This window comes from Salmo trutta, chromosome 14 (assembly GCF_901001165.1).
Source record: "Salmo trutta chromosome 14, fSalTru1.1, whole genome shotgun sequence".
NCBI classification, from domain to species: domain Eukaryota; kingdom Metazoa; phylum Chordata; class Actinopteri; order Salmoniformes; family Salmonidae; genus Salmo; species Salmo trutta.
This window is the reverse complement of record NC_042970.1, coordinates 68,356,098-68,382,516: the sequence shown is the minus strand read 5'-3', so window position 1 is coordinate 68,382,516 and position 26,419 is coordinate 68,356,098. Positions and strand designations below refer to the sequence as shown.

Genomic DNA, 26,419 nt, shown 5'->3' with positions numbered 1-26,419 from the left:
TGCATTTCTCCACACATACTCTACTCTCTCATACCAGATGCTCACCTTCTGTCACAACACCCCTTCCTCTCCCCTTCCCAAGCCTTACCATCCATTATGGTTAAGTAACAAACAGATCTGTTAATAGCAATATTTATTGGCCTGGGTGCCGCTGGAGATAAGTGTTAGATATTTGACTATGGTGCTAAAGTATTGGTAGTTTATTCTTTGGCAATTGACAATAGAAAGTGATAATTCACCAAATCAAACTCATCAATATGCATGATCATCCCTCCAAATCCCACCCTATTTCTCCTACCACATTATGATGTTGTTGGTTGATACATGGAGGGTGCGGCGCAAATACCTACCTGCAGTATGGTGAACTGTCCCGGGTTGAAACACCCAGAGAAACCCTGTCGCAGGTTAGGAGAACTAAAGTAGCAGGTTAGGATAATTCATGTGGCAGGTTAGGATAATTAACGAGGCAGGTTAGCAGAACTAACATAGCAGGTTAGAATAAATAACATGGCAGGTTAAGATAATTAACGTGGCAGGTTAGGAGAACTAATGTAGCAGATTAGGATAATTAACGTGGCAGGTTAGGAGAACTAATGTAGCAGATTAGGATAATTAACGTGGCAGGTTAGGAGAACTAATGTAGCACATTAGGATAATTAACGTGGCAGGTTAGGAGAACGAATGTAGCAGGTTAGCATAATTAACTAGCAGGTTAGGATAATCCATGTGTCAGGTAGAAGACCTAATGTAGCGGAATAGGAGAATGAGGTTATGATCAGGACAAGGGTTAGGCTTAGCTAAAATGCTACAAGGACAGCAGGTAACCTAGCAGTTAAGAGTGTTGGGCCAGTAACCGAAAGGTTGATGGTTCGAATCCCTGACCAGACTACGGGAAAAATCTATCGATGTGCACTTGAGCAAGGCACTTAACCCTAATTGCTCTGGATAAGAGCATCTGCTAAATTACTCAAATGTAAGTAGCCAATAGCCAATACAAGAGGGGGTGGGTTTCTATGGGCGTGGGCGTTTCTTGCCTAGTCTTGGCGAGGACGTGGGCCGCAGTCAGACCCTTCTCACCTGTGAATGATAAAGTGGGCGGATCATAGTTTAGATATGTCCACCCTATTTCAGTCACGCCCGGCGCAGAGACAACAGAAAGGGAGATAATTGAGAAGGAAAGAATCTGCAGTAGGGTTTCTTGAGTTTGTTGTCGCGCGGAAGAAGTTGCCTTTGCAAACACGGAAACCGGTAGAGCAAACGAATTCACCCCGTAGTGCCTACAACCGAGTAGAAGGTAAGTTTATTTTTATTTTATCAAGGTTACCTATCAGTCGGTCCCTCTGTAATCCTCGTGGGATGAGATCTATTTATAATATGTTAGTGCTCTCTTCGAAGTCTGTTGCGGGAAACTCTACAAACGACGACAGACAAGTAGGTTATTTTTATTAGTTCTGTGTCATGTGCGCTTTTGCGTTACATCGCGAATGTAGATCGGAAGGTGATTCGTCCAGCAGCATCCGCACTACTCGACGTCAAGGTAGCCGTGTCACTGCTTCAGGTGAGGACGTAGTCGGTGGTAGTAACAAAGGGACACTTGGACAAATTGCAAACTACATTGCTAGTTGATGGGACTTAATATTGATACTCTCTCTTTCTAGTCATTTCACATTTAGTCCTGTCAAACTTGCACTGTGACAGTTTGAGTATAGCCATTGAGTAAAGCTAACCTGGATGGCAGCATCTGCAAGGGTAAACCAATTGTAGGCTACCTGTACAAACAATGATTATTTCACCTTGTCCTGACAAGTAATTAACAATGACAATACCCAGCCGGTGTCCAATCCTATGTTCTGCTGCCCAAACTAGGTGGCTATTCCAAACCACAGCCATCAACCCTGTAGTAGTGCACTTTTACTTTGACCAATTTATTGTTTTGGGGAAGCTAAACTGAAAATATAGCTTACTAAGCTACCAATCATTTCACACTGAAAGAAGGTAAGCTACACTAAAGCTACCCTAAAAAAGCACATGGTTTATTCAACTGAAGGCTAAAATACACTTTGTTTAATTATGATCCCAAAGTGATTTGTTCTTGCAATTTGTAGTCTGACATTTCAGATTTTCTTTCTGAGGAAAATGTATATTTTAGCCTATTAAACAAACCATGTTTCAAGTGAGAATTAGGCAGGTCTGATGTGGAAAAATATACATTTGGACTAAATGGAGTTCACTGCTCTCCAACACTGCCAATTTATCTGATGTTTGCTTGTCTTGTTTTGAAGTTGTAATTTGAGACCATGGCTTGGAGGGTTGGTTGGAGCACAAAATGCACGCACGCACGCCCTGATATGGATCTGCCTGCCCTAAGGATACACAATTTGCACACACTTGCATTCAAATTGTTTTGGCACCTGAAATACTGGGTCTCGTGTTTGCGTTGTTTCGTCTGGTAAAGGTGTGGCATTCAACTTTTGAGTCAAACCTGTATTCAGTTCATTGAATGTCCTACTCAGGCCACTGCACTGTCTTAAAGCTATTTAGCAGAATGCAATGTTCCTGGTAGGAATCGAGTCCTTCCTTGGGGACTAGACCATACACACCTTAAAATAGAATTATATGATTGCACTAATCATATCTACCATCTTGCTTAGTTACTTCCCCCACCCATTTTTTTTTAATAGATACTAATGTTAATGCCTGCCACTCCTAGTACCTGCATTAACTAGATAAGAGACAGCCTGGTGTCAGACTACACGTAATATAGTAAATGTAAATCCGGGGGACTCATATTAGTATGTTACATTTGGTATAGTAGGGCAGCAGGTAGCCTAGTGGTTAGAGCGTTGGACTAGTAACCGAAAGGATGCAAGTTAAAGGTAAAATAAAAAATAGTTACGTATGACAGAAGGTTACTTAAGACAAAAAATAAAGTAGGGTGGTTGAGCAGGCAGGAGTATAAAGCGAATTTCTTCCAACCCAAAGGTTGTGTGTTCGCATCTCATCACGGACAGTTTTAGCAACTTTCCGACTACTTTTTAGCTACTCTGCAGCTAGGCATGTTGGCTAACCTTAACCCCCCAACCCCAGCTAACGTTAGCCACCTAGCTAACGTTGCTGACAACAAATTGGAATTTGTAACATCACATGAAATGATGGCCATCCACAAATGAATACATACCATATGACATGAAACACATACTAATTGGAGTGTCCCAAATTTACATTTTACATCTACCTAAGAGTCAAGGTTTTAAATAGGGGGGCATTAAGCCTACCTGGAGTGCCAGATGGGTGCTGTTTGCACTGTTGGGACTATTTCATTGGTTCCATTGTGCCATGAAATTAAGCCCAGCTAGTATTTGACCTATTTAAAAAAATATATATATATATTTTATGTAATACATTTTTTTTTTTCTCCAAAATGCTGTTTAAAACCAGGTGTGATGAGGTCACCACTGGCTAATGTCTATCTCTGACAGGCCTGCCCTGCTGTCCTCAGAAACACGTTTCAACACCTCTACACACTTGTGTTCTTGGCCTCCATTCAATCCAGTCTTTAGCTTGGCTTCCCCCTGCCCTTTTAACAGACAGCCACATGCCACCTCCATCTGCAGCAGCTTGAGCTATAGGACTTTATTATGCTGTCTGACAACAGTTTTGAGATACAATGACTACATAACATGGGTAAATGATACTGGTTGATAGCAGAGTTGGATGAGTTGCCATACAGGATTTATAGCAGGGTTTCCCAACCACCAGGCCGCAAAGCATTGGCTACCGGCCTGCCAAATACATTTTTATTTTTCCCGCTGGTTTATATGACATGTTAGCATTTTCTTACCTTCTCTGTTAAAGTACTTTTTGAACCCAGATCTAGACCCAATGCACGGAAATCTAATCGGGCAACTGCAAGACGAACCATGCCGGGTCCCTCGAGTGAATGGATAAGGAGTTGTGTTAAAGGGCAATTCTGCCACTTTTCAACCTCAATCATTATCTCCAGCAACTTTTAAACATGTATGTGCATTTTTCAAATATGTAGATGGACACTGGTGTTGTGCTGGAGATAATGGAAATTAGGTTGAAAAGTGGTGTAATTGCCCTTTTTTTTTAATTGACACACTAGTCATTTGAGTTGACAAGTCAGTCATACGAGTTGAAAGGTGAATAGGAAATCCTCGAGTCACAGCCCACTGTATGGGCTTACTCTCTGATCCTCTTAACACTATGACAATGGGTACCATCAATTGTGGATGTCAGTAGTGTCCTTTCTAGACTGAAGTTGGGCAATAAGACCCTCAGGAAATGCATGTCAACACTGCAACACCATATCACGCAACTTCCTGTGGAAGTTGGCCCACAGTTAGCACTTTGTTGCTGAAAACCCACATTCATGTGAGTCTCACATTCTCATGGTCGTCTTGTCTGCATTTCCTCATGTCTCCCACGAGGACCCATTCCTCCTATGTGTTTCAGATGGGGCTTATGTGCATGAGATCAGCCTGATCCCAGATCTGTTTGTGCCAACTTCTTGTCATGTTCGGTCTCAGTGACAAGGAGTTGGCGAGACGGCACAAACTGATCTGGGATCAGGGTAGCATGCGTGGGTTATTATGAGTGGGAACAGTCCTGATTTTCTTTTTTTCAGCTGTCTACTCACACTGGTTTACTCTGGTTTAGTAGTCCACTCCTGCTGGCACATGTAGTGGGCAGCCAACAGCATGGACACAGAGATCCTTGAGCTGATCCTCCCCCTCTGTCTTTAATCAGAGCATCAGTCTGAGCCCATAATGAACTTAGAGACACCTGGATGTTATCCAGCTGGATGTTATCGCTCTGTCCCTCTCTCATCCCTCTCTATCCCCCTTTCTCTCCCTCTTTCTCTCTGTCCCTATTATTTCACACTTTCTCCCTGATAGGGGGGACAGGGGTTGGGAACAGGGGTTAGACACAAACACTGTTTTGTGTCACCACCTCACGCGCTAAGGGTGACATGATCGACACGCGGTGATGTTTTGCATGGAAGCAGGAGAAAACCTTGAAATAGATCTGGACACAGCTTCATTAGCCTTCACCCAGTATAAGGCAGCGTTTACACACAGCCCAATTCTGATCTTTTTTCCACTTATTGGTCTTTTGAACTATCACCTAAGATCTTTTCACCATAGATCTTTTTCAGATCTAATCTAATTGGTCAAAAGACAAATTGGGAGATTTGAATTGTGCTGTCTGTGTAAATACAGCCTAAGAGACATAGAATTATAATGGTGGACAAGGCAACCCTGTACAAGTTATGTAATCCTTAAGATATTGATCTCACCTGGAATGTAATTACAATGTTACCATGGAGGTAAAAACTGGTTACGACTGGGCGTTGTAGTCTATACTTGTAGCCTGAGGCCCATGAGTATGTACACACACACACACACACACACACACACACCCTTGAAAGGGTCATAGCTAGAGACGCAAGCAGATAGAAATTGACCTAGAATACCTGGGTCTGTATTCATAAAGCACCTCAGTCTAGGAGTTCTGATCCAGGATCAGCCTTTTGGATCATATTGAATAAGATTATGGACAAGTGGGACCTTATCCTAGATCAGCACTAGGGCTTCTCTGCTACGCTTTATGAATACAGGCCCAAGGATGGAAGGGGGAAGTATTAGGTTAAGATGTGGATGTCTATATTCATCAATTTAACCTGAAGAGTGAAGGTATTCTTAAAGGGACGTGGCGTCTGTTCTTAAGGGAGTGGTGTCTGAGTATAATGGAATGTCTCTGTCTAAACTTGCTCCAGACATTCCTCACTGGCTGTCCTGTTTTCTGTTCCCCTTCCAAGGAAGTTGGGGAGCCCTCATTTGTCTTCCTCTGACTGGTCCACCGCTCATTACTTGTCCTTAAGACAACGTTATGTAATACATGACAGCTGGGGTGCATTCATTATAGCAAATTGTTTTGCAACAAAACAAAAACCAAGCGTTTTCTTATTAGGCAAAGTTCTAGGTAGTCTCTTCATGTCAACTTCATCGAGCATAGGCATCAAGCAATACCGGGAGGGTTCTGTTTTTGGTTATTAAGGGATAGGAAGACAAGAGAAAGGTTAAGATGCAATGTATGGAACAGTTGTGGGAGAGAAGTGTCTATGTAGGGAGCACCAGGTCAATGCCCAGAAGTTGTCTCGTCATGTAGAGGGAAGCAGGAGTGAGAAAGACAAGCTTGTAAGTGCCAAAGGTCACGATGGAAAGGTGTGTCACTGGTTTTGTGTGTGTGTGTGTGTGTGTGTGTGTGTGTGTGTGTGACTCCAATGATGTGTGCATGCTCAATTCCTGATTGTCACAACCCATTTAGAGTCTGATCCAGTTTATGCTGGCCAAAGTCAGTCCATAACGCGTCTCATGAGAAAATCTACCAAGCTTACAGAGGATCGTTCTCATAGTACAACCTCGTAGTACAACCTCGTAGTACAACCTCGTAGTACAACCCCGTAGTACAACCTCGTAGTACAACCTCTAGCGTGCAGCCGTGCGTGTGCCTGCAAATATTCCTGAGATGCACGTTTCATGTAACACATGTTTATTTCACGCATAACAATGCATTTTCAGCAAATGGGAATCGCATGTTTAACCTTGTAGAACAAGCTCATGTTCAGCGTTCTCAACAATGATCACGCGTTCTGAAATGGTTTCAGTAATTTGATATAGGTCCATGATAAAGTAATCCTTCTAACCCCCCCCCCTTAAAAGATTTAGATGCACTATTGTAAAGTGGTTGTTCCACTGGATATCATAAGGTGAACGCACCAATTTGTAAGTCGCTCTGGATAAGAGCGTCTGCTAAATGACTTAAATGTAAATTTTAGGTCCATGCTGTGCATATGACCTGAACTTAGACGGGTTGAGTGAATTATACACTGAAACATTTCACTCAATCGTCTCTAAGGTATTAAATCCAAGGAATGGGATGCCGTATGACCAAAATAATGACATCAGTTGAGCTGTACCTTTTTAGTCATTTGGAAAGGTCCGAACTGCACCTGCATGCTGTTTGTGGTTGCCCCTCACTTTAAAGTAAGGCATTTCGACCAAAATAATTTGCTGGGCTGTAACAATCATAGGTTAGCTCAGCATGTCTGCATTTATTTTTTTCTCGGGACACTTGTCCTATTTTCCGTATCCATTCTACAGCCATGTCAGAAGCAAATCAGTTATTGTACAGGGAGAAGCCAAACTCGATAAATCCGGTCATGTGTTCAGGACAAACTCCTGGGCCAAACCATGATCATCAATTTATTTTTCACTGGGTGTTTCCATGACTCGTGTTTTTCCTCTCCACTATGTTCTGGCTCACTTTCCTTTCTCCAGCCTACCTCCTGGTTGGTCTTATCGTTGTTATTGTCTTCGTCCTACAGCCACCATGTCGGAAGCGGACAAGTTCCTCTATAGAGACGGCGGTAAGGTCGCCAACCCCCTAGACCAGGCCGACTGGGCCACCAAGAAGCTGGTATGGATCCCTTCGGAGACGCTGGGGTTCGTGGCCGGCTCCGTCAAGGAAGAGAAGGGAGAGGAGTGTGTGGTGGAGCTAGCCGATACAGGCAAGAAGGTGACGGTGAACAAGGACGATATCCAGAAGATGAACCCTCCCAAGTTCAGTAAGGTGGAGGACATGGCTGAGCTCACGTGTTTGAACGAGGCTTCAGTGCTGCACAACCTCAAGGACCGCTACTACTCTGGCCTCATCTACGTGAGTGTTTTGCATGCTTCATATGCACATATTTACATAAAGACAGAGTCCACATAAATACGCGTACATGCGTGTAAAATAACACATGTATCCAGAACAATTTACATTTCAATAAATACACAGCACTCTGGACAGCCGATTTTGCCATATTGTGAGAGATTTGGGTCAGAATCTTGGTATAGATGGTTAGTGTTGCCTGTGTGCTCAAAGTCCCTTCTCTTGTAACTTGCAGACTTACTCTGGCCTCTTCTGTGTGGTGATAAACCCCTACAAGTACCTTCCCATCTACTCCGAGAACATCATAGAGATGTACAAGGGCAAGAAGAGACACGAGATGCCCCCTCACATCTACGCCATCACAGACAACGCTTACAGGAGTATGATGCAGGGTGAGAGAATGTGATGCCTCACACCTGTGCCACATACACACCTGTGATGCGCGCACACACACTCACACACACGCACACACTCACATGTATTTTCTGTCTTCTATTTCAGATCGTGAAGATCAGTCCATCCTCTGCACGTAAGCTATGTCTCTGCTCAATCTTCCCTGTGTTTTTATTTATGCTTGTTGTCTAGCGCCTATGAGATGTCTTTTGCCGTCTGTTCCCATCTTCAATCAGCAACTCCTGTTCTCTCCCTCCCTCTCATTTCTATCTAATTTCTCTCCTTCTCCCTTTTTCTCTCCTTTCCTGCAGAGGAGAATCGGGAGCTGGAAAGACAGAGAACACCAAGAAAGTGATCCAGTATCTGGCACACGTTGCCTCTTCCTTTAAGTCGAAGAAAGACCAGGTCAGTACCATCCCTCCTTTTCACCTCCTCACTCCCCCTCGTCCTACACCCCCATTCTGTCCTGTAGTTGTCCTGTGCTGCTGCTCATTTTCTCATCCCCCTGTACTTATTCTGGGTAGTCAGGGTAGTTGTTCCTAACATTCCTGTTTCAGGTCCGGACCTGCCTGCCTCACCTCCCTGCAGTCACCAGGGCCCGTATTCATAAACCGTCTGAGGGAGCGCTGATCTAGGACCAGTTTTAGCATTTTAGCTCTCAATATGAGCGAAATTACATGGACGGGGCAACCTGATCCTTGATCAGCACTGTCTCCTACTGATACACTTTATGAATAGGGACCCATTTCCTGAATTTGGGTTGTTGAATACAGCCCATTGACATTGGATGGGACTGTAATGACTCAGTTGCGTGACACTGTATTAGTTTGTTTTAACCACTGTAGGTTAGTACTTGTGATAAACTCTCTTTCTCTTATCCATCGTTCCCATCTCTAGGGTGCAGCATTAGCACATGTGAGTTAATCGCTCCCTCTCGCTCGCCATCTCTCCCGCTTGCCAGCGTCTTTTCCCCCCTTGATGTAAATGTATGTTCTACTAACTGCAGTCTGTATGCAAGCTGTGTGGTGGTGTAATGTACAGGTGAAAGGATGTTTTTGAGGTGTGATGAAGTGTTATGTTATACCGAAAGCTTAACACCTTAGAGATTTAGGCCGAAAAGAGTACTGCATGATATTTCAAATGACTGCATACTAAAGCAGATCAAGTAACAATGCTTCGGAACTGTTTACACAGGCTGCCCAATTCTGATCAATTTTTTTCTTCACTAATTGGTCAAAAGACCAGTCGGATCAGCTCTGAAAAAGATCTGATATGTAGTGAGGGGGGGAAAGATCAGAATTGGGATGCTGTGTAAACACAGCCCTAGAATCAAATTTAAGTTTGTGTGTGTGTGTGTGTGTGTGTGTGTGTGTGTTTAGCCATCAGCAAAGTGCTCGTGAGTCAGGCCACACTAGTAGTGAAGGGGTAACCCAATCATGTTTGTCTGACCTGTCCCACCCCACTCCCGGGCCTTTGTTCACCTCATCTGGTTGGTCTTAGAACAAGCGGTCAACAACAACAAGCTGATTTATCTGTTTTGGGTGTTCCATGCCTGTGTGCTGTCTTGGGATCTCGGCGACTGTCTCGAATGTACTTTAAGTGCTTATCTTTTGTGCTTGTGTAAGGCTGGGCTTGTGGTTGGGACGGGAGAGTGTGTCGGAATGTGGACTATTTAACATGAATGAGTGTGGGGGTTTATTAGGAAATTATAGCTTCCCTGGGGTCATACTTTCTTGATTTGTATCATAATGGTAGCATATCCTGCTGTTTACTGCTTACAGCTATGCACACCTGCTAATTTATGTCTATGATAAACTCATCTAAGGCAATATACACTCTGGACAGTTTTAGGTACTCCACCACATTCACGAAAAATGGTTTGCTCCTACAGACAGTGAGTCAACTGGCCGTGGCTTGCTATAAAAAGCAGGTAGACGAGCATTGAAGTATTCAGTTACTGTTTGATTGAATGTTAGAATGGGCAAAACGAGTAACCTAAGCCACTATGAGCGTGGTATGATTGTCAGGGCCAAGCGCCCCGGTTCCAGTATTTCAAATGGCTGGTCTCCTGGGCTTTTCTCTCACGACAGTGTCTAGGGTTTACAGAGAATGGTGCCACAAACAAAAAACATCCAGTAAGCGGCCGTCCTGTGGGTGAAAACGGCTTGTTAGAGGTCGAAGGAGAATCGTGCAAGCTAACAGGAGGGCCACAAACAGGCAAATAACGGTGGAATGCACAACTCCTCTATCCTTGTCACGGATGGGCTATTTCAGTAGACGACCACACAGTTCCACTCCTATCAGTGGCACGCAATCACCAACGCTGAACACTTGAGGAGTGGAAATGCATTCCCTAGTTCAACAAATCCAGGTTCCTGTTGAGTCATGCTGATGAGTCAGGATTTGGCGTAAGCAGCATGAGTCCATGGACCCATCCTGCCTGGGGTCAACGGTACAGACTGATGCTGTGGGGAAGGGTTTTCCAGGCGCACATTAGGTCCCTTGATACCAATTGAGCAACATTTGAACACAACGCCTTGTAGAATTGATGCCCCGGGTCCAACCCGCTACTAGATGGTCATACCTAATAAAGTGGCCACTGAGTGTACGTGTGCATAACATGCCTGTAGTTCCACGACTAACACATGGAGTCAAGCGGGTGCTCCCAATGCTTCTCGCCAAGATGAAATGCAATGCTTGCGGCAATGAATTAAGTAGTTGCAGCATCTTACTGCATGAATGCTCATGTTGAGTCATCCTGCCGTCCTACTGCCATAATGATAACATTTGGTATCACCTGTGAGTATATTTGTGAATCTGCTGCATGTATGTTTTGTCACCAGGGGGAGCTAGAGAAACAACTTCTGCAGGCTAACCCCATCCTAGAGGCCTTTGGAAACGGCAAGACGGTCAAGAATGACAACTCCTCCAGATTCGTAAGAACCTTTTTTTTTTTTTTTTTTTTTTTTTGGCATCTTTGCGCAATTATGTGGTGACGTTAATGACGAGACCAGTATTGACTGTAACTGGATCCACTGCCACCTGGTCATACAAGTGACAGATCTCGCCTTCGCTCTCTTTCTAGGGGAAGTTTATCCGGATCAACTTTGACGTCAATGGATATATTGTGGGAGCCAACATTGAAACTTGTATCCTTTCGATCAATGCGTCTTCATAGCTCTTGAAGGACGTATACAGCCTTCAAGCTGGAATGGTTAGTTGAAAAAGCTGAGGGATGGGCTTGGATAAATAAACACACACAAATTCATTGATAGAGCTATGGGTGTGAGGTCTGACCATCCCATGATGGCAACATTTACATTTTAGCCATGTCTTGAAGCTGTACAGTCTTTAACGTTTTACATTTGTTTACAAGCATTGGAGTCAAACAAGCTTATATTTTGGGTTCTGAGGGTGCATGGCAGTATAGCTAAGCTAACGAGGCAGTTTAAGTTATTCTTCAAGAATCAATGGGTATATAACACTAATTTATAAGTCCAAAAATTGATGTAGCAACTAAGGATTGTAACATTAATTAACATCAAATATTCCACAACTTATTGGTTGTCTGGTGGAGTTTTTTTCTTGACGAACCATGTTGCCAGATCTGCTGGAGAAGTCCAGAGCCATCCGACAGGCTAAGGATGAAAGAGCCTTCCACGTCTTCTATTACATGCTCACAGGAGCTGGGGACAAAATGCGCTGTGAGTGACCAACAAACTCATTTTATATCAATGTTTATGCTATGTCATTTTTTTGGGGGGGGTACGGGGAAATTATTACTTGTCATTTTAGCAAAAACTCTTATCCAAAGTAACTTAGAGGAACAATTAGGATCAGTTCCTTGCTCAAGGGCACATTGAACCAAAAACCTTTCGGCAACTGGCCCAACGCTCTTAACCGCTAGTCTACATGCCGGCCATTATTATAAGTATAATGGTTGGACTGTAAAATAAGTTGATTTTAAATAAAATTATATCCAGTAACACTTTTTACTTGAAGCCTGCAGATATGCTTTATAACTTATAATAACTAACACATGTATCTGCCTTTTTTATAATGTGTTCTGTCTCTCTAACCAGCTGAGCTGTGTCTGGAGGACTACAAGAACTACCGCTTCCTGACCCACGGGAACGTGACCATCCCTGGTCAGCAGGACCGTGACCTGTTTGTGGAGACCATGGACGCCTTCAACATCATGAGCATCCCAGAGGAGGAGCGGATAGGTACACAAACTCCCTTCTGTTACACCTAATTCTTAGCCTGGAATACTACAGTTTTCAAATAGCTTTTTCAAGATCAATGCAGTTTCTGTAAATAACGGATGTATTGTGATTGATTGGTCTTGTTCTCCGTCAGGTCTTCTGAAAACTGTGTCTGCCGTTCTCCAGCTGGGCAACATGAGCTTCAAGAAGGAGCGTAACTCTGACCAGGCCTCCATGCCCGATGACACAGGTACTTTACATCTGATTTTCACTAATCATTTGATTTTTTTTTATTTTTTTTTTACAATTTCTTTTAATTCAGCACTAACTCACCTGTTTCTACTGATCAAGAGCTCTGTGATTTAATTGAATCAAGTGTGTTCTGGGTTGGAACAAAAGTGTGCACCCTCTCCTCTACCACGTGGGTCCTTAATGAGACTTTGTCTCCTGCAACCCTCCTTCATGGCTTCTACAATCCCTTACCTTCTCCATTCATCCAGCACCACCCACTCACCCACCCCTTTCTCTTGCCCTCAGCGGCCCAGAAAGTGTGCCACCTGCTGGGCATGAACGTGACCGACTTCACCCGGGCCATCCTGTCCCCCAGGATCAAGGTGGGCAGGGACTACGTTCAGAAGGCCCAGACCCAGGAGCAGGCTGAGTTTGCGGTGGAGGCCTTGGCCAAGGCCTCCTACGAGAGGATGTTCCGCTGGCTGGTGATGAGGATCAACAAGGCCCTGGACAAGACCAAGAGACAGGGAGCCTCTTTCATCGGCATCCTGGACATCGCTGGCTTTGAGATCTTTGAGGTGAGATGAAGATCGTGGGAAAGGGGTTTGTTTGTTGGTCATTGAATACAAAACAATGGATTGGCGTGAGTGGTCATTGTCAATTGCTTTTCAAAATGTATCTTCATCTCTATTTAGATGCTGCGTGGACATATTTACTGCTTTCTCACATTAAGATAAACGTTGCATTTCTAAGTTCCCACCAAAAAGGTCTGTCTAATTAATCTGTACCTTCTGTCTTTTCCCCGCTTTCTCCTGTAGCTGAACTCGTTTGAGCAGCTGTGCATCAACTACACCAACGAGAAGCTGCAGCAGCTGTTCAACCACACCATGTTCGTCCTGGAGCAGGAGGAGTACCAGAGGGAGGGCATCGAGTGGAGCTTCATCGACTTTGGCCTGGACCTGCAGCCCTGCATCGACCTCATCGAGAAGCATGTAAGAATATTGCCACTACCACCTCTTCCCTAATGGACCTGAGGCTTATGTGATTTGTTCTGTTCCAAATTACACATTGTCTTTGGACAAGCATAAACAGCAATCCATCCTTTGGTTTTGTTAACATTTGGTGACAGCAGCCAGGTAAACTTGAGCATTTTTTCCCCCCAAAAAAACCAATGCAAGTCAATATCCCCTAAAGTTAGCATGTTTTAAATGTCCTGCACTACCCAACATGCATTGGATTTATGTCTCCACCTTTCTCACTGCTGTTCCTAGGCCAGTCCCCCTGGTGTGCTGGCTCTGCTGGATGAAGAGTGCTGGTTCCCCAAGGCCACGGACAAGAGCTTTGTGGAGAAGGTGGTTCAGGAGCAGGGAAACAACCCCAAGTTCCAGAAGCCCAAGAAACTCAAGGACTCTGCTGACTTCTGCATCATCCACTACGCTGGAAAGGTCAGTTCACCACTCGTGGTGAATCTATCAATCACTAATTGGGTGGTAAAATTCGGGACTATATGAAACTTTTCAGCGATCCTACAACCGGGATTTCTGAAACTGGGAATTTTGCAACCCTTATTTATCTTGAACCTGAGCAAATTGGTAATACCACAGCTGACCAGTCAATAAGTTATGTGATCACAAAATGGTCCCCCCCCCCTCTCCCCAGGTGGACTACAAGGCAGATGAGTGGCTGATGAAGAACATGGACCCCCTGAATGACAACGTGGCCACGCTGCTCAACCAGTCCACTGACAAGTTTGTGTCAGAGCTTTGGAGAGACGGTAAGTCTCGTGAGATACTGAGAGCTGACTAGACCAGAGGAGTCTGTTGAGGGGAGGAGGGCTCATAACGATGGTTATCAAATGCATGAAAACCATTCATTATGAGCCGTCCTCCCCTCAGCAGCCTCCACTAGACTAGAAAGTAACTGGGTTGGGCTGTAGACTCTAATAGTGTGATGTCACCTACTGTTGGTACATGGAACTGCATGATTGGTGTTGGCCAATAGAACTGCAGCAACCTTTCTGTATGTTTGAACTGAAAGTACTTGGTGAAAGATGAGTTAAGTGTTATCTATGATCCTGTTGCTCCTTTTCATTCTCTCTCTCAGTGGACCGTATTGTGGGCCTGGACAAAGTTGCTGGGATGTCTGACGGGGGGATGCACGGGGCCACTAAGATCCGTAAGGGCATGTTCCGCACGGTGGGCCAGCTCTACAAGGAGCAGCTGTCCAACCTCATGACCACTCTCAGGAACACCAACCCCAACTTCGTCCGCTGCATCATCCCCAACCACGAGAAGAAGGTATGGTGTCTGCAGTCATCAAATCTTCCATTGATCAATGAGTGTTTTTCACTATAAACTTATATAATAAATACGAGACATAGGCAGTTGGTCTTTGCTTCAGCACATATATTTTAAAATCCTGGCTCTTCACTTTGTCACTGTGAGGCTGGTAAGCTGGAGCCCCACCTGGTTCTGGACCAGCTGAGGTGTAATGGAGTTCTGGAGGGGATCCGTATCTGCAGACAGGGCTTCCCCAACCGCATCGTCTTCCAGGAGTTCAGACAGAGGTAACCACGGGAACTTATCTTTGTGTGGTCAGCTTCGCTGTCAGCATAGCCTGTTACTGCTTTTCAGTGTCTTATCTTTAACTTCTCCTGTTTTCCCAGATATGAGATCCTCACTCCCAATGCCATTCCCAAGGGATTCATGGACGGCAAACAAGCCTGTGTGCTCATGGTAAGAGGCGTCAGAACAAACCATCATTCAGCAGTCTTCCTATGTCATTCCCAAATGTCATCCTCTCTACTTCCTCTTCCCAGATCAAGGCCCTGGAGCTGGATTCCAACCTGTTCCGGATTGGCCAGAGTAAGGTGTTTTTCCGAGCTGGCGTCTTGGCCCACCTGGAGGAGGAGAGGGACATTAAGATCACCGACATCATCATCAGCTTCCAGTCCTGGTGTCGTGGATACGTGGCCCGCAAGTAAGGAACTCGCCATTTACCGTAGTAGCTAGCATAGGTTTGGCTTGTGGTTTTCTACTGTATATTAGTTGGTGTGTGAGCGTGCTATGAACACATATTCCAATAACATCATGTAGATTGATGAACGTCGTCTTTTTTCTGTCTCCAGAGCCTTCACAAAGAGACAGCAGCAGCTGACTGCTATGAAGGTGATCCAGAGGAACTGTGCTGCTTACCTCAAACTCAGGAACTGGCAGTGGTGGAGGCTCTTCACCAAGGTACACGCACTGTTGCAAGTCAATATGGGAGCGTCCTAATATCAGTGTTGCAGACCTCACCCCCTACTCTTCAGCTACTTACATTGTTCTGAGTCCCCATCCTCTTCCCCTACTCCCCCAGGTGAAGCCTCTGCTGCAGGTGACCAGGCAGGAGGAGGAGATGCAGGCTAGGGAGGATGAGCTGGAGAAGACCAAGGAGAGGCAGCAGCAAGCTGAGGAGCAGCTGCAGGAGTTTGAGGCCAAGCAGCAACAGGTATGGAGTGTCACTTCAAGTAATTCTATTTCTATGGATTTAGACTAAGCCCCAATGTAAGGTAATGACTGGTACACTCAGAACAATTATGTCTTATTGGTGTGGTTTCCCAGACAGACTAGTCCTGGACTAAAAAGCATTTAACTGAGATTCTCCATTGAGTTTGCTATTTAGTCCAAGGCTTAATCTGTCCAGGAAATCGCTCCTAGTGTCTTATACATTGTTGATGGATGGAGTGAGTAACTTCCCATACCATTTAACACCATAGTATCATAAACCAACCAGCATTTCAGCCTTGCTGTGTATCATTGCCCTGTTTCTAACACATTTCCCCCCCCCCCCCTCCCTCCCAGCTGAATGCAGAGAAACAGGCCCTGCAGGAGCAGCTGCAGGCGGAGACAGAGCTGTGTGCCGAGGCAGAGGAGATGCGCTCCAAGCTGGCCACCAGGAAGCAGGAGCTGGAGGAGATCCTCCACGACCTGGAGTCCAGAGTGGAGGAGGAAGAGGAGAGGGTCACCCAGCTACAGACTGAGCGGAAGAAGATGCAGACCAACATCACGGTAGTTTTTTATATTATTTATGGTGGACTAACTTTCCCTTGTTAATTGAGCCTTGTGGTCCAAACCCGTCAGTCACATGTAACTATATGAACTTTATTTCTATTAAATTGCCTTTGCAAATTGTCAATTTTCACTGGTTTTCATTTCCCTTTCCATTTCACCCTCCAAGGGGTGTGGCGCTTTTAACTTGGAGAGGAAGGGAGTGATGGAAGGAATTGAGGTGAAAACATCTGAATGAAAACGTTCCATCTCTCTCCCTCATCTGTCTGTAGGACCTGGAGCAGCAGCTGGATGAGGAGGAGGCAGCCAGGCAGAAGCTGCAGCTGGAGAAGATGACCACAGATGCCAAGCTGAAGAAGATAGAGGAGAATGTCATGGTGCTGGATGACCAGAACAACAAACTCAATAAGGTTTGTAGTACAAGTTGATGCATTAGCATGTTTTTTTCAGATGGATGGAAGAGTAAAATAATCAATTAGGCAGTTATTCATTCATTCCAGCAATAAAGCAAGAAATCATGGACTTAATAATAATAAATTAGGGACTAGGTGTTATCTTGGAATGTAATATCCGGTTGTGCTCTTATGGTTCAGACTTGGTGTAACCTTCTGAGGTTGTTATTTTGTAATCGTGTGTGGGGTTTATTTGTTTACTTGCAGGAGAAGAAGCTGTTGGAGGAACGTATCTCAGAGTTCACCACCAACCTGACTGAGGAGGAGGAGAAGTCCAAGAGCCTGCAGAAACTCAAGAACAAGCACGAGGCCATGATCACTGACCTGGAGGGTAGGTGGACCGTAGACATGCAATGACATAGATTCTACGTTTATGAGGTGAACCACTTTTCCTTGTCTCTTATCCTTCGTCTGTACTGACCTGAAAAGCGCCTTTTTTGAGAGCAATCTGAGACCAGGATGGAGACACGTTAAAGTATTGAGACGTTCCTGGTTTCCTCTCCCTCATCAGACCGGCTGAGGAAGGAGGAGAAGAGTCGTCAAGAGCTGGAAAAGAACCGCAGGAAGCTGGAGGGAGACTCCACGGAGCTGAATGACCAGATGGCTGACCTGCAGGCCCAGATAGCCGAGCTCCGAGCCCAGCTGGCCAAGAAGGAGGAGGAGCTAATGGCTGCGCTGGCCAGGTGAGGGGGAAGGGAAACACTTTTTATTTATTGATTGGAGAAAGGGCCTAAATTCTATTTCCAATTTGTGTATCAAGTATTTTTGACATTTTATAAATGACACATTATAGGCCGCATGTATGAAACAGAAACGCAGGCCACATTAAATTGGCTTGCGGCCCGCATTTGGTTGGCCTGAATGAGATGTTATTTTACTTTCCATTGAAAGTTTGATCTGCTGTTTTATTAGGATCTCATTAAGCCCATACAGTAAAACCAAAGTCTACAAAATAGTCTTGTATGACTTTTAATTTCAATGCTTTACACTCTAACCCCCATCCTCCTTCACTCCCCACCACCCTCCAGGATAGAGGAGGAGGCCGCGGCCAAGAACACGGCCCAGAAGAAGATCCGGGAGCTGGAGGCCCAGCTTTCTGAGCTGCAGGAGGACCTGGAGCTGGAGAGGGCTGCGAGGGCCAAGGCTGAGAAACACCGCAGGGACCTGGGAGAGGAGCTAGAGGCTCTGAAGACTGAGCTAGAGGACACACTGGACTCCACTGCAACACAACAAGAGCTCAGGTACTGGGAGCGTGCATGCACACACACACACACACACACACACACACACACACACAGTTGGAGGTGAAGGACAGTGGTTTGCCATGCGTAAATGTTAAGTTTTTTAGTTATAGACCATTACACGTTGAGAAGACATATGGGGCCAGTCCTCAATTCCCCTCTTCCTCCACCACTTTCAATCGCTCCATCCTGTTGTTCAGAACCAAGCGTGAGACTGAGGTGACCCAGCTAAAGAAGGTTTTGGAGGATGAGGCCAAGGTGCACGAGCAGCAGGTGGCTGACATGAGGCACAAACACAACCAGGCCTTCGACGAGCTCAACGAACAGCTGGAGCAGGCCAAGAGGGTGAGAGCTCACTTAAACTGCATTATACTGTTCATATGTAGGCATCATGGGAATTTCCCTTTTTTGTAGGGGCATATGGTTCTCTAACATGACTGTGTGAATGGTGGAATCTTAATTTTATATTGCCTGTAACATTCAAGGTTTTACTGTAATAGTTTGTATTTCATATTGAAGTCTTCATCAGCATGAACTTATATAACCAATAGTGCAATATGAACTCTTTTCCTCGAAGTAAAACAAGCTGTACGTTATAGTATTTCGGTAGAGAACCGCCGACGTAACCTCCTGCCTATGTGTCTGCTCGTTCAGAACAAGGCGTCGGTGGAGAAAGCCAAGCAGGCTATGGAAAGCGAACATAATGAGCTGGCCATCGAGCTGAAGACCCTGACCCAGGGGAAGAGTGAGTCGGAGCAGCGCAGGAAGAAGGCCGAGACCCAGGTCCAGGAACTGCAGATCAAACACTCTGAGAGCGAGAGGCAAAGGAAGGAGCTGGCCGAGAAGGTGGCCAAGATGCAGGTAGGTGTGGACTGGATGTTGGATACAGTGGCTTGGCTGTAGCTGATGGTGAAAGGGATGATATGAGGCAAGAAGGTGAATGAATGGGTATCCAGAACACTTTGGGGGGTTTCAAAGTATTATGTTGGTGGGTGGATAGATTAACACTATACAATTGTATTTGTCACATGCACTGAATACAACAGGTGTAGACCTTAGAGTGAAATGCTTACTTATGAGCCATTAACCAACAATGCAGTTCAGGAAATGGAGTTAAGAACATTTTTACTAAATAAACTAAAGTACAAAATAAAGTAATACAATAACGAGGCTATATACGGAGGGGGGGGGTACGAAGTTGATGTGCGGGGTTACAGGTTAGTCGAGGTAATTTTTACATGTAGGTACGGGTGAAGTGACCGCAGAGATGACAAACAGCGAGTAGCAGCATTTTAAAAACAAAAGGGAGGGGGTGGGGTTAATGGATGATAATGAATATATGCATGTATATTAGGGATAATGGATTGATGTGGTTAAATGGCTGTGTTAATTCCTCCTTTCTGTGTCTTGTCTAGTCTGAGCTGGACAACGTCAATAGCGTGTTGAGTGTGGTTGAGAGCAAGTCCATCAAGGCAACTAAAGACTGTTCCACTGTAGAGTCTCAACTGCAGGATGTACAGGTACGGTCACCCAGACACGCTCAGCGTGTGCGCGCACACACACACACACACCCATGTGCTGAAATGGCCTTAAACACACTCTAACCATTCTTTCCCTCCTTTTTGTCCTCTTTCTAGGCGCTGCTCCAGGAGGAAACTCGTCAGAAGCTCTCCTTCTCCACTCGTCTGCGTCAGATGGAGGATGACCAGAACAACCTGAGGGAGACGCTGGAGGAGGAGGAGCAGGGTAAGAAGAACACGGAGAAGCAGCTCTACACCCTCCAAGCTCAGGTTAGTACCAGCTCTGTACCCTCCCAGCTCTGGTTGCTAGCGCATTCCTCTGTCCCTCGAGCTCCATAATACTATCCAGTTTTGTTTTCCCTATCATGCATATATTACACCACCTCACTGAATGCTTACAGAAATCTTCCTGTTTTTCTCAATAAAATCCCGATTTTGAACTATGCCACCTTGTACGCTAGGACATACAGACCATGAAGTCCGAGGCATTTTACGTATTGACATGACTTGATGCTTTAGCTTGACCAATCGGCACTACATTTCATGTGCATCTCTTCCTCTCCCTTACCTTTCTACCAAACTTCTCGTACTCTTCCCTTATCCTCAGCTGACGGAGATGAAGAAGAAGATGGAGCTGGAGACCCAGTCCCTGGAGGGGGCGGAGGAGAACAAGAAACGTATGCAGCGGGAGCTGGAGGGCGTGGTCCAACAGCTGGAGGAGAAGGCATCAGCCTACGACAAGCTTGACAAGACCAAGACCCGTCTGCAGCAGGAGCTGGATGACATGATGGTGGACCAGGACAACCTCAGGCAGACGGTGTCCAACCTGGAGAAGAAGCAGAGGAAGTTTGACCAGGTGAATGGGTTGATGGGTGGTGATGGCATAGAGGTTCTATAGCAGAGGTGGGCAGTGAGCACCTCTGGTCCTGGATGGCCAAAGATTGCAACCACGGCAGCCCTCAAGGACTAGAGTTGCCCTGATAAGCCTCTAAAAAAGGGGTTATTTGCTAGATTTAATCACTGGCCCATGACAAGCGGTTCATAAAATGAACCTGTAATGATTGATCTATGCATCATATGATGTATAGATCAATCATTTCCGGTTCAAATTTGCTTCAAGCACTACATCAAAACAAAAAAAATAGATTTTGACTCAACTGTCATACTGAAATACCTTCTCGCCTGTCCCTATAACAGATGCTGACCGAGGAGAAGACCATCTCCAGCCGGAATGCTGAGGAGAGGGACCGGGCTGAGGCTGAGGCCAGGGAGAAGGAAACGCGGGCCCTGACTCTGACCCGTGAGCTGGAGGCCATTAAGGACCTGAAGGATGAACTGGACCGGGCCAACAAGGTCCTCAAGGCAGAGATGGATGACCTGGTCTCATCGAAGGACGACGTCGGTAAAAGTGTAAGTCCGATCACGAATGTTGTTGTTGAACTATTGCTAGTGGGTGACTCAAGTTCCTGATTCATTGCGTCCTGTCTTACTCTTACAAATGCAAATCCAGTCTGACCTTCTCCTCCAATGTGTTTTGCAAATCGGGAGGATGTGAGGAAAGACTTGAGGGTAGTTTGGAACTTTTCCAAACACTGCAAAATGTGAATGCACCATCCCTCCCAAACTCCCTCATTGAACATTGTTGAATGACAATGTTTTTATTTCATTCTAAAGTTCTTCCTTTTTGCCTCTTGGTGCAGGTCCACGAGCTGGAGAAAGCGAAGCGTGCCATGGATCAACAGATGGAGGAGATGCGCGTGCAGCTGGAGGAACTGGAGGACGAGCTGCAGGCCACGGAGGATGCCAAGCTGCGTCTGGAGGTCAACATGCAGGCCATGAAGGCCCAGTCCGACAGGGACCTGCAGGCTAGAGACGAGCAGGGTGAAGAGAGGAGGAAGCAGCTGGTCAAACAGGTACTGGGTTGTGTTCATTACATATTGGAAGAAAACGGTCTGAAACCGGAAGAGGAGACTTCAACTTATCCAATAAGAAATGCTTTTTAAAAAAAAAAACTGTAACCTACTAAACACAACTTTGGATCTGTGTGATGTTCCCCAGGTGCGTGAGATGGAGACTGAGCTGGAGGATGAGCGGCGGCAGAAAGCCCTGGCTGTGGCTGCTAAGAAGAAGCTGGAGGCAGACCTGGGAGAACTGGAAGCAGGCATCAGCATGGCCAACAAGGGCCGTGACGAGGCCCTCAAACAGCTGAAGAAACTGCAGGTAATACAGAGGGACGCACACAGGAGGGCAGTGAGTTTTGGGCTACTTTTTGAGGCACTCTGCTTTTACTGGATTGTCTGCTAGTGTTGCTGCATGTAGGACATGTTTTGTAATTGACACAATTAAAAGATGTTGGCTTGCCAGTCACTAGACCCGGGTTCGAGTCTCGGTTGGGGCTTTTAGCAGGAAGTAATTACCTGAGTGCAGAGCAGTAAATTTGATGTATTTTGGTTTTAACTGGCTTCTGGTTTTGAGAATGGCTTGATCTCTCACATACACGGTAACCTTCTCTATGCACCAAAAGTGAGCTGAAGGCATGTCTAACAGCTGTTAGGTTTACACCGACAAAAACTTAGTTCACAGCTCACTACAAATTAGGCAGTGTGCAGTCTTCAGTAGAAGGATAATAAGCCCTACAGTTTGGTTCTCTCCTACACAGGCCCTGTTGAAAGATCAGATGAGGGAGCTGGAGGATCTGCGTCTGTCCAGGGACGAGGCCCTCAACATGGCCAAGGAGAACGAAAAGAAGATCAAGGCAATGGAGGCTGACACCATCCGTCTCCAGGAGGTATGTCTGTTTGCAGGGCTCTCGCTCGCTGTCTCCACCCCCACTGTCCATGTTCTTATGCTCCTCATGACAGACTCCTCTCCATCTTCCATAGGAGTTGGCGTCTGCTGAGCGAGTCAAGAAACAGGCCCAGACAGAGAGGGACGAACTGCAGGACGAGCTCAACAGCCACAACGCTAAGAAGTACGGCTCACAGACACCTCATAGAAACACTGAAATTGATTTGCATGGAATTTGCAATATCTGTGATGGGTTTTCTTCCTCCTAACCAAAATGTCCTCCCCCTACCCTCAGTACCCTGACGGTGGATGAGAAGAGGAGGCTGGAGTCTCGTATCGCTAAGCTAGAGGAGGAATTGGAGGAGGAGCAGTTGAACACAGAGATGGTCAACGACCGCTTGAGGAGAACCACACTGCAGGTAATGAACTGATCGCAAAGCAGATGAGCTGTACCGAGGAAAGTGTTTTATTTATCTGGGTTAGTCACAAGGAGATGAAGGGAAAAGTGGGAATCTGATTGAAGAATAATTGAGTTCTGTTTGTAGTGTTTCAAACTGAATCGTTAGATCTATTTTTGTAGTAGAAGTTCTCAACTGAGATAAATACACCATGTCTAACGTAATGGGCCGGCCACTACATTGTCCAATTCATCTCAATGCCTAGTCTTGTCCATACCGCCACACTCTCTGCCCTAGACTGACCAGCTGACCATTGAGCTGACGGCGGAGCGTAGTACTGCCCAGCGCCTGGAGGGGACCCGGGCCCAGCTGGACCGGCAGAACAAGGAGCTGAAGCTCAAGCTGCAGGAGCTGGAAGAGACTGTGAAGTCCAGATACAAGGCCTCTATCACTGCCCTGGAGGCCAAGATACTGCAGCTGGAGGAGCAACTGGACTTGGAGTTCAAGTAAGTAAAAATCATTGGCGCGGTCTCCCTTTCTTTCCTGAATTTCTCAAGTCCGCTCTCCTTGTTTCCTTTTCAATGTATTGTCGGAGAGGATCCAAGGTCCCTCCCCTTTGACCTCCTATGAATTTTGAGAAGCAGGTTAGGAGAAAATGCCCCTTTTCATGAGTCATGTCTTGACTCCGTTTTTTTCTGTTTTGAGGGAGCGTCAGCATTCGTCCAGGCTGGTCAGGCGCACGGAGAAGAAGCTGAAGGAGGTGCTGCTGCAGGTGGAGGACGAGAGACGCAACACAGAGCAGTACAAAGCAGAGGTGGGTCTACTCTGCATATAACTAGATCAGTTGCCTACTCCAACATCAGTTGCCTACCCCTATATCAGTAGCAACATGGGTGTAATGTATATCAGTGGAGGCTGCTGAATTTCTAGAACGGAGGGAATGGCATCAAACCCATGGAAGCAATATGTTTGTATTTGATACCTATTCTACTCCAGCCATTACTATGAGCCAGTCCTCCCCAATTAACATGCTACCAACCTCGTGTGTGTGTGTGTGTGTGTGTGTGTGGTTCCAGGTGCAATGTAACCAGACAAGCGACATGACGGATACAGATTGTATAATCTCCATGTATTGTAAAGATCTGGGGTGTTCATTAGTCAGATTGTTTTGCAATGCAAACGTTTACTGTAGGAACCAAACTGAAGTAAATGGAGAGGGACCTACCTGAATTTGTCCAATAAACTCTATTTTTTTTTTTTGCAAAATGTTTTCCGTTTGGATAAACGATTTATTTTACAAAAACGTTTTGCAACAGACTAAACATTTTGAATATACCCCAGATAATCTGTGCAGACCTGTCCTGTATCTGCGCTGATATCTGGGAAAACAACCAGAAACCGCATGCTGTATACTGCAGCCACTGAACCACCTTGCACAGTTACTGTATAGCCTCCATAGATGGATACATATATTTTCAGCCACTGATTGAACGTCCTCTTCCTGTACTCCACAGGCGGACAAGGCGAACAACCGCACACGTCAGCTAAAGCGTCAGCTGGAGGAGGCAGAGGAGGAAGTGACACGGGCCAACGCCAACCGCAGGAAGCTGCAGAGGGAGCTTGATGATGCCACTGAGTCGCAAGACGCCGTGACCCGAGAGGTCAGCACCCTGAAGAGCAAGCTCAGGTATGGTCATCCCTCCCTCTACCCTATATTCATTAGAGTGAAATGTTGCACAAGGTTTAGTTAGAAATGGATTGTGTAGAGCAGAGTTTCCCAAATGCGGTCCTGCCCCCCTGGGGTGCACGTTCTGGTTTTTGCCACAGGTGTAGAATGTATGTCAGGTAGAAGAAGGGATCATGCCAGAATTTATTTGGGGGAAACATTCTGAATTCACTGAATACAACCCAGCCTTTTGATAGTTAGACCGATTATAGTTATGGTGTTTTTGGCACTCCTTTTTACAGAAATACAATGTTACTGGGTCTTTTGGCTTTGAACAAGCATAAAAGGATGAATGTATTTAATTGCGGTGTTATAAAACCTGTTACCAAATATCTCTGAAGTTGTTGATTTACTCTTTGCAGGCGCGGGGACTTGCCTTTAAACATGCGCCGTGTCATGAATCGCACAGGCATGGGGGACAGTGATGAGGAGATGGATCTGACCAGCGACGCATCCAAGCCTATACCTGAGTGAGATGATCGTGACAGGACAGAGCAGCCAACTTTTACAGGGACCATACTGGAAATGCAAAATCTATCAGATTTAAATAGTACATTCTATAGCTGACTGCTCCATCAGCCATCCTTGCTATCATACACCAAGATTTATACTGTTCTCTTCAGTGTCCATTTTTTGACAATCTGTTTTGTTCAGGTAGTTGGAGATCTGAGATCGTTCTCCTAGATTTACTAATTCACATTTGAAATCTGTACAGTGCATGTGTGCAAAACAAATGTGGCCAAATTATATTATGTCATGAATGGGACATTTATTTTAGAGGCTAGCTTTCCAAATATGTGACTTTCTAGATCCATTTTTCTACTCAGCCATTTTCAATATTATAAGAAGTATATTATTCCGACATGGTTTAGCAGTTTAAATTGTTAGTGTGGCTAGAATACACCAATACCCGCTGCCACCTCTTTTTCTCTTGGAACTTGTATGATACTGTTTCTGCCACCTTTCGCTGTGCACAACGGTTTTTTTCTTTATGAATGCAGTAATTTAATATGGTTTATTAGAGTTGTACTTCTGGTATATATATTTTTATTTTTTTCACTGGTATTTTCTGCACACACAGTAGTACTTCACTTTTAATCCACATATTGTAGTACATGCATCACATTAGAACATTTGCACACAGTTATTACATCTACAGTTAAAGCCTGCACTTTATACCTAACGGTCACAGGAGTGGAGTAGGTGCATACACTGAGAATAACTACAGCCTAAACACTTGCAAATTGTATTATGCTGAAATATGTGCGGGGTCTTTTCTGATAGTTATTGGTCTCTTTAAATGATTGACTGCTTTGAGTTGATCCATGTGCTCTGCTAAATAGTGAGAATGGTGGTGGGTTAGATGGCACTGTTCTTTGCACACGAGTGGCAGTGAATACTACATGGTGTGAATTCTACTTCATATCTAAGAATAGATACTCATAATTTTTTATCTAGCTTGGTCACGTTCATTTTCTGTTATTGCACTTTCACATTTCAATTATTGAGTTTAGAGATTCTGCAAGATCTAGTGGGGATGTATGCTTATGCTCAATTTTCACTCGCTGTTTAATGAATTGTAACAGGGGTATATTGACAATTGTTTTATTTCAGAGTATTTTGTATTTTATCAGATGCCATGTTTCAATAAAATTCTATTAAAAGGATATGACTGCA

At 45.1% G+C, this 26,419-nt stretch overlaps 1 protein-coding gene across 2 annotated transcripts; it reads left to right on the top strand.

Moving 5' to 3' along the window:
* The first annotated feature begins 1,109 nt into the window (after positions 1–1,109).
* Positions 1,110–26,411, top strand: LOC115147213 (myosin-9). Of its 2 annotated transcripts, none has more exons than XM_029689315.1 (41): positions 1,110–1,294; positions 7,412–7,743; positions 7,976–8,132; positions 8,242–8,269; positions 8,445–8,538; positions 9,031–9,048; positions 10,977–11,069; positions 11,219–11,282; positions 11,739–11,837; positions 12,216–12,359; positions 12,493–12,588; positions 12,876–13,147; positions 13,388–13,561; positions 13,841–14,014; positions 14,229–14,343; positions 14,673–14,866; positions 15,014–15,135; positions 15,235–15,304; positions 15,388–15,548; positions 15,697–15,805; positions 15,927–16,058; positions 16,412–16,618; positions 16,891–17,028; positions 17,278–17,401; positions 17,582–17,753; positions 18,099–18,311; positions 18,512–18,656; positions 18,966–19,172; positions 19,727–19,831; positions 19,949–20,101; positions 20,439–20,687; positions 21,029–21,241; positions 21,532–21,744; positions 21,890–22,051; positions 22,491–22,619; positions 22,714–22,802; positions 22,914–23,037; positions 23,314–23,522; positions 23,722–23,830; positions 24,531–24,703; positions 25,105–26,411. In XM_029689315.1, exons 2-41 carry the CDS (start codon positions 7,417–7,419, stop codon positions 25,214–25,216), a joined length of 5,889 nt encoding a protein of 1,962 aa, XP_029545175.1. In that variant the 5' UTR covers positions 1,110–1,294; positions 7,412–7,416; the 3' UTR covers positions 25,217–26,411. The 2 variants fall into 2 exon arrangements, with proteins under 2 accessions (XP_029545175.1, XP_029545174.1); XM_029689314.1 differs by lacking the exon at positions 1,110–1,294 and adding an exon at positions 1,444–1,558.
* The last annotated feature ends 8 nt before the right edge of the window (positions 26,412–26,419 follow it).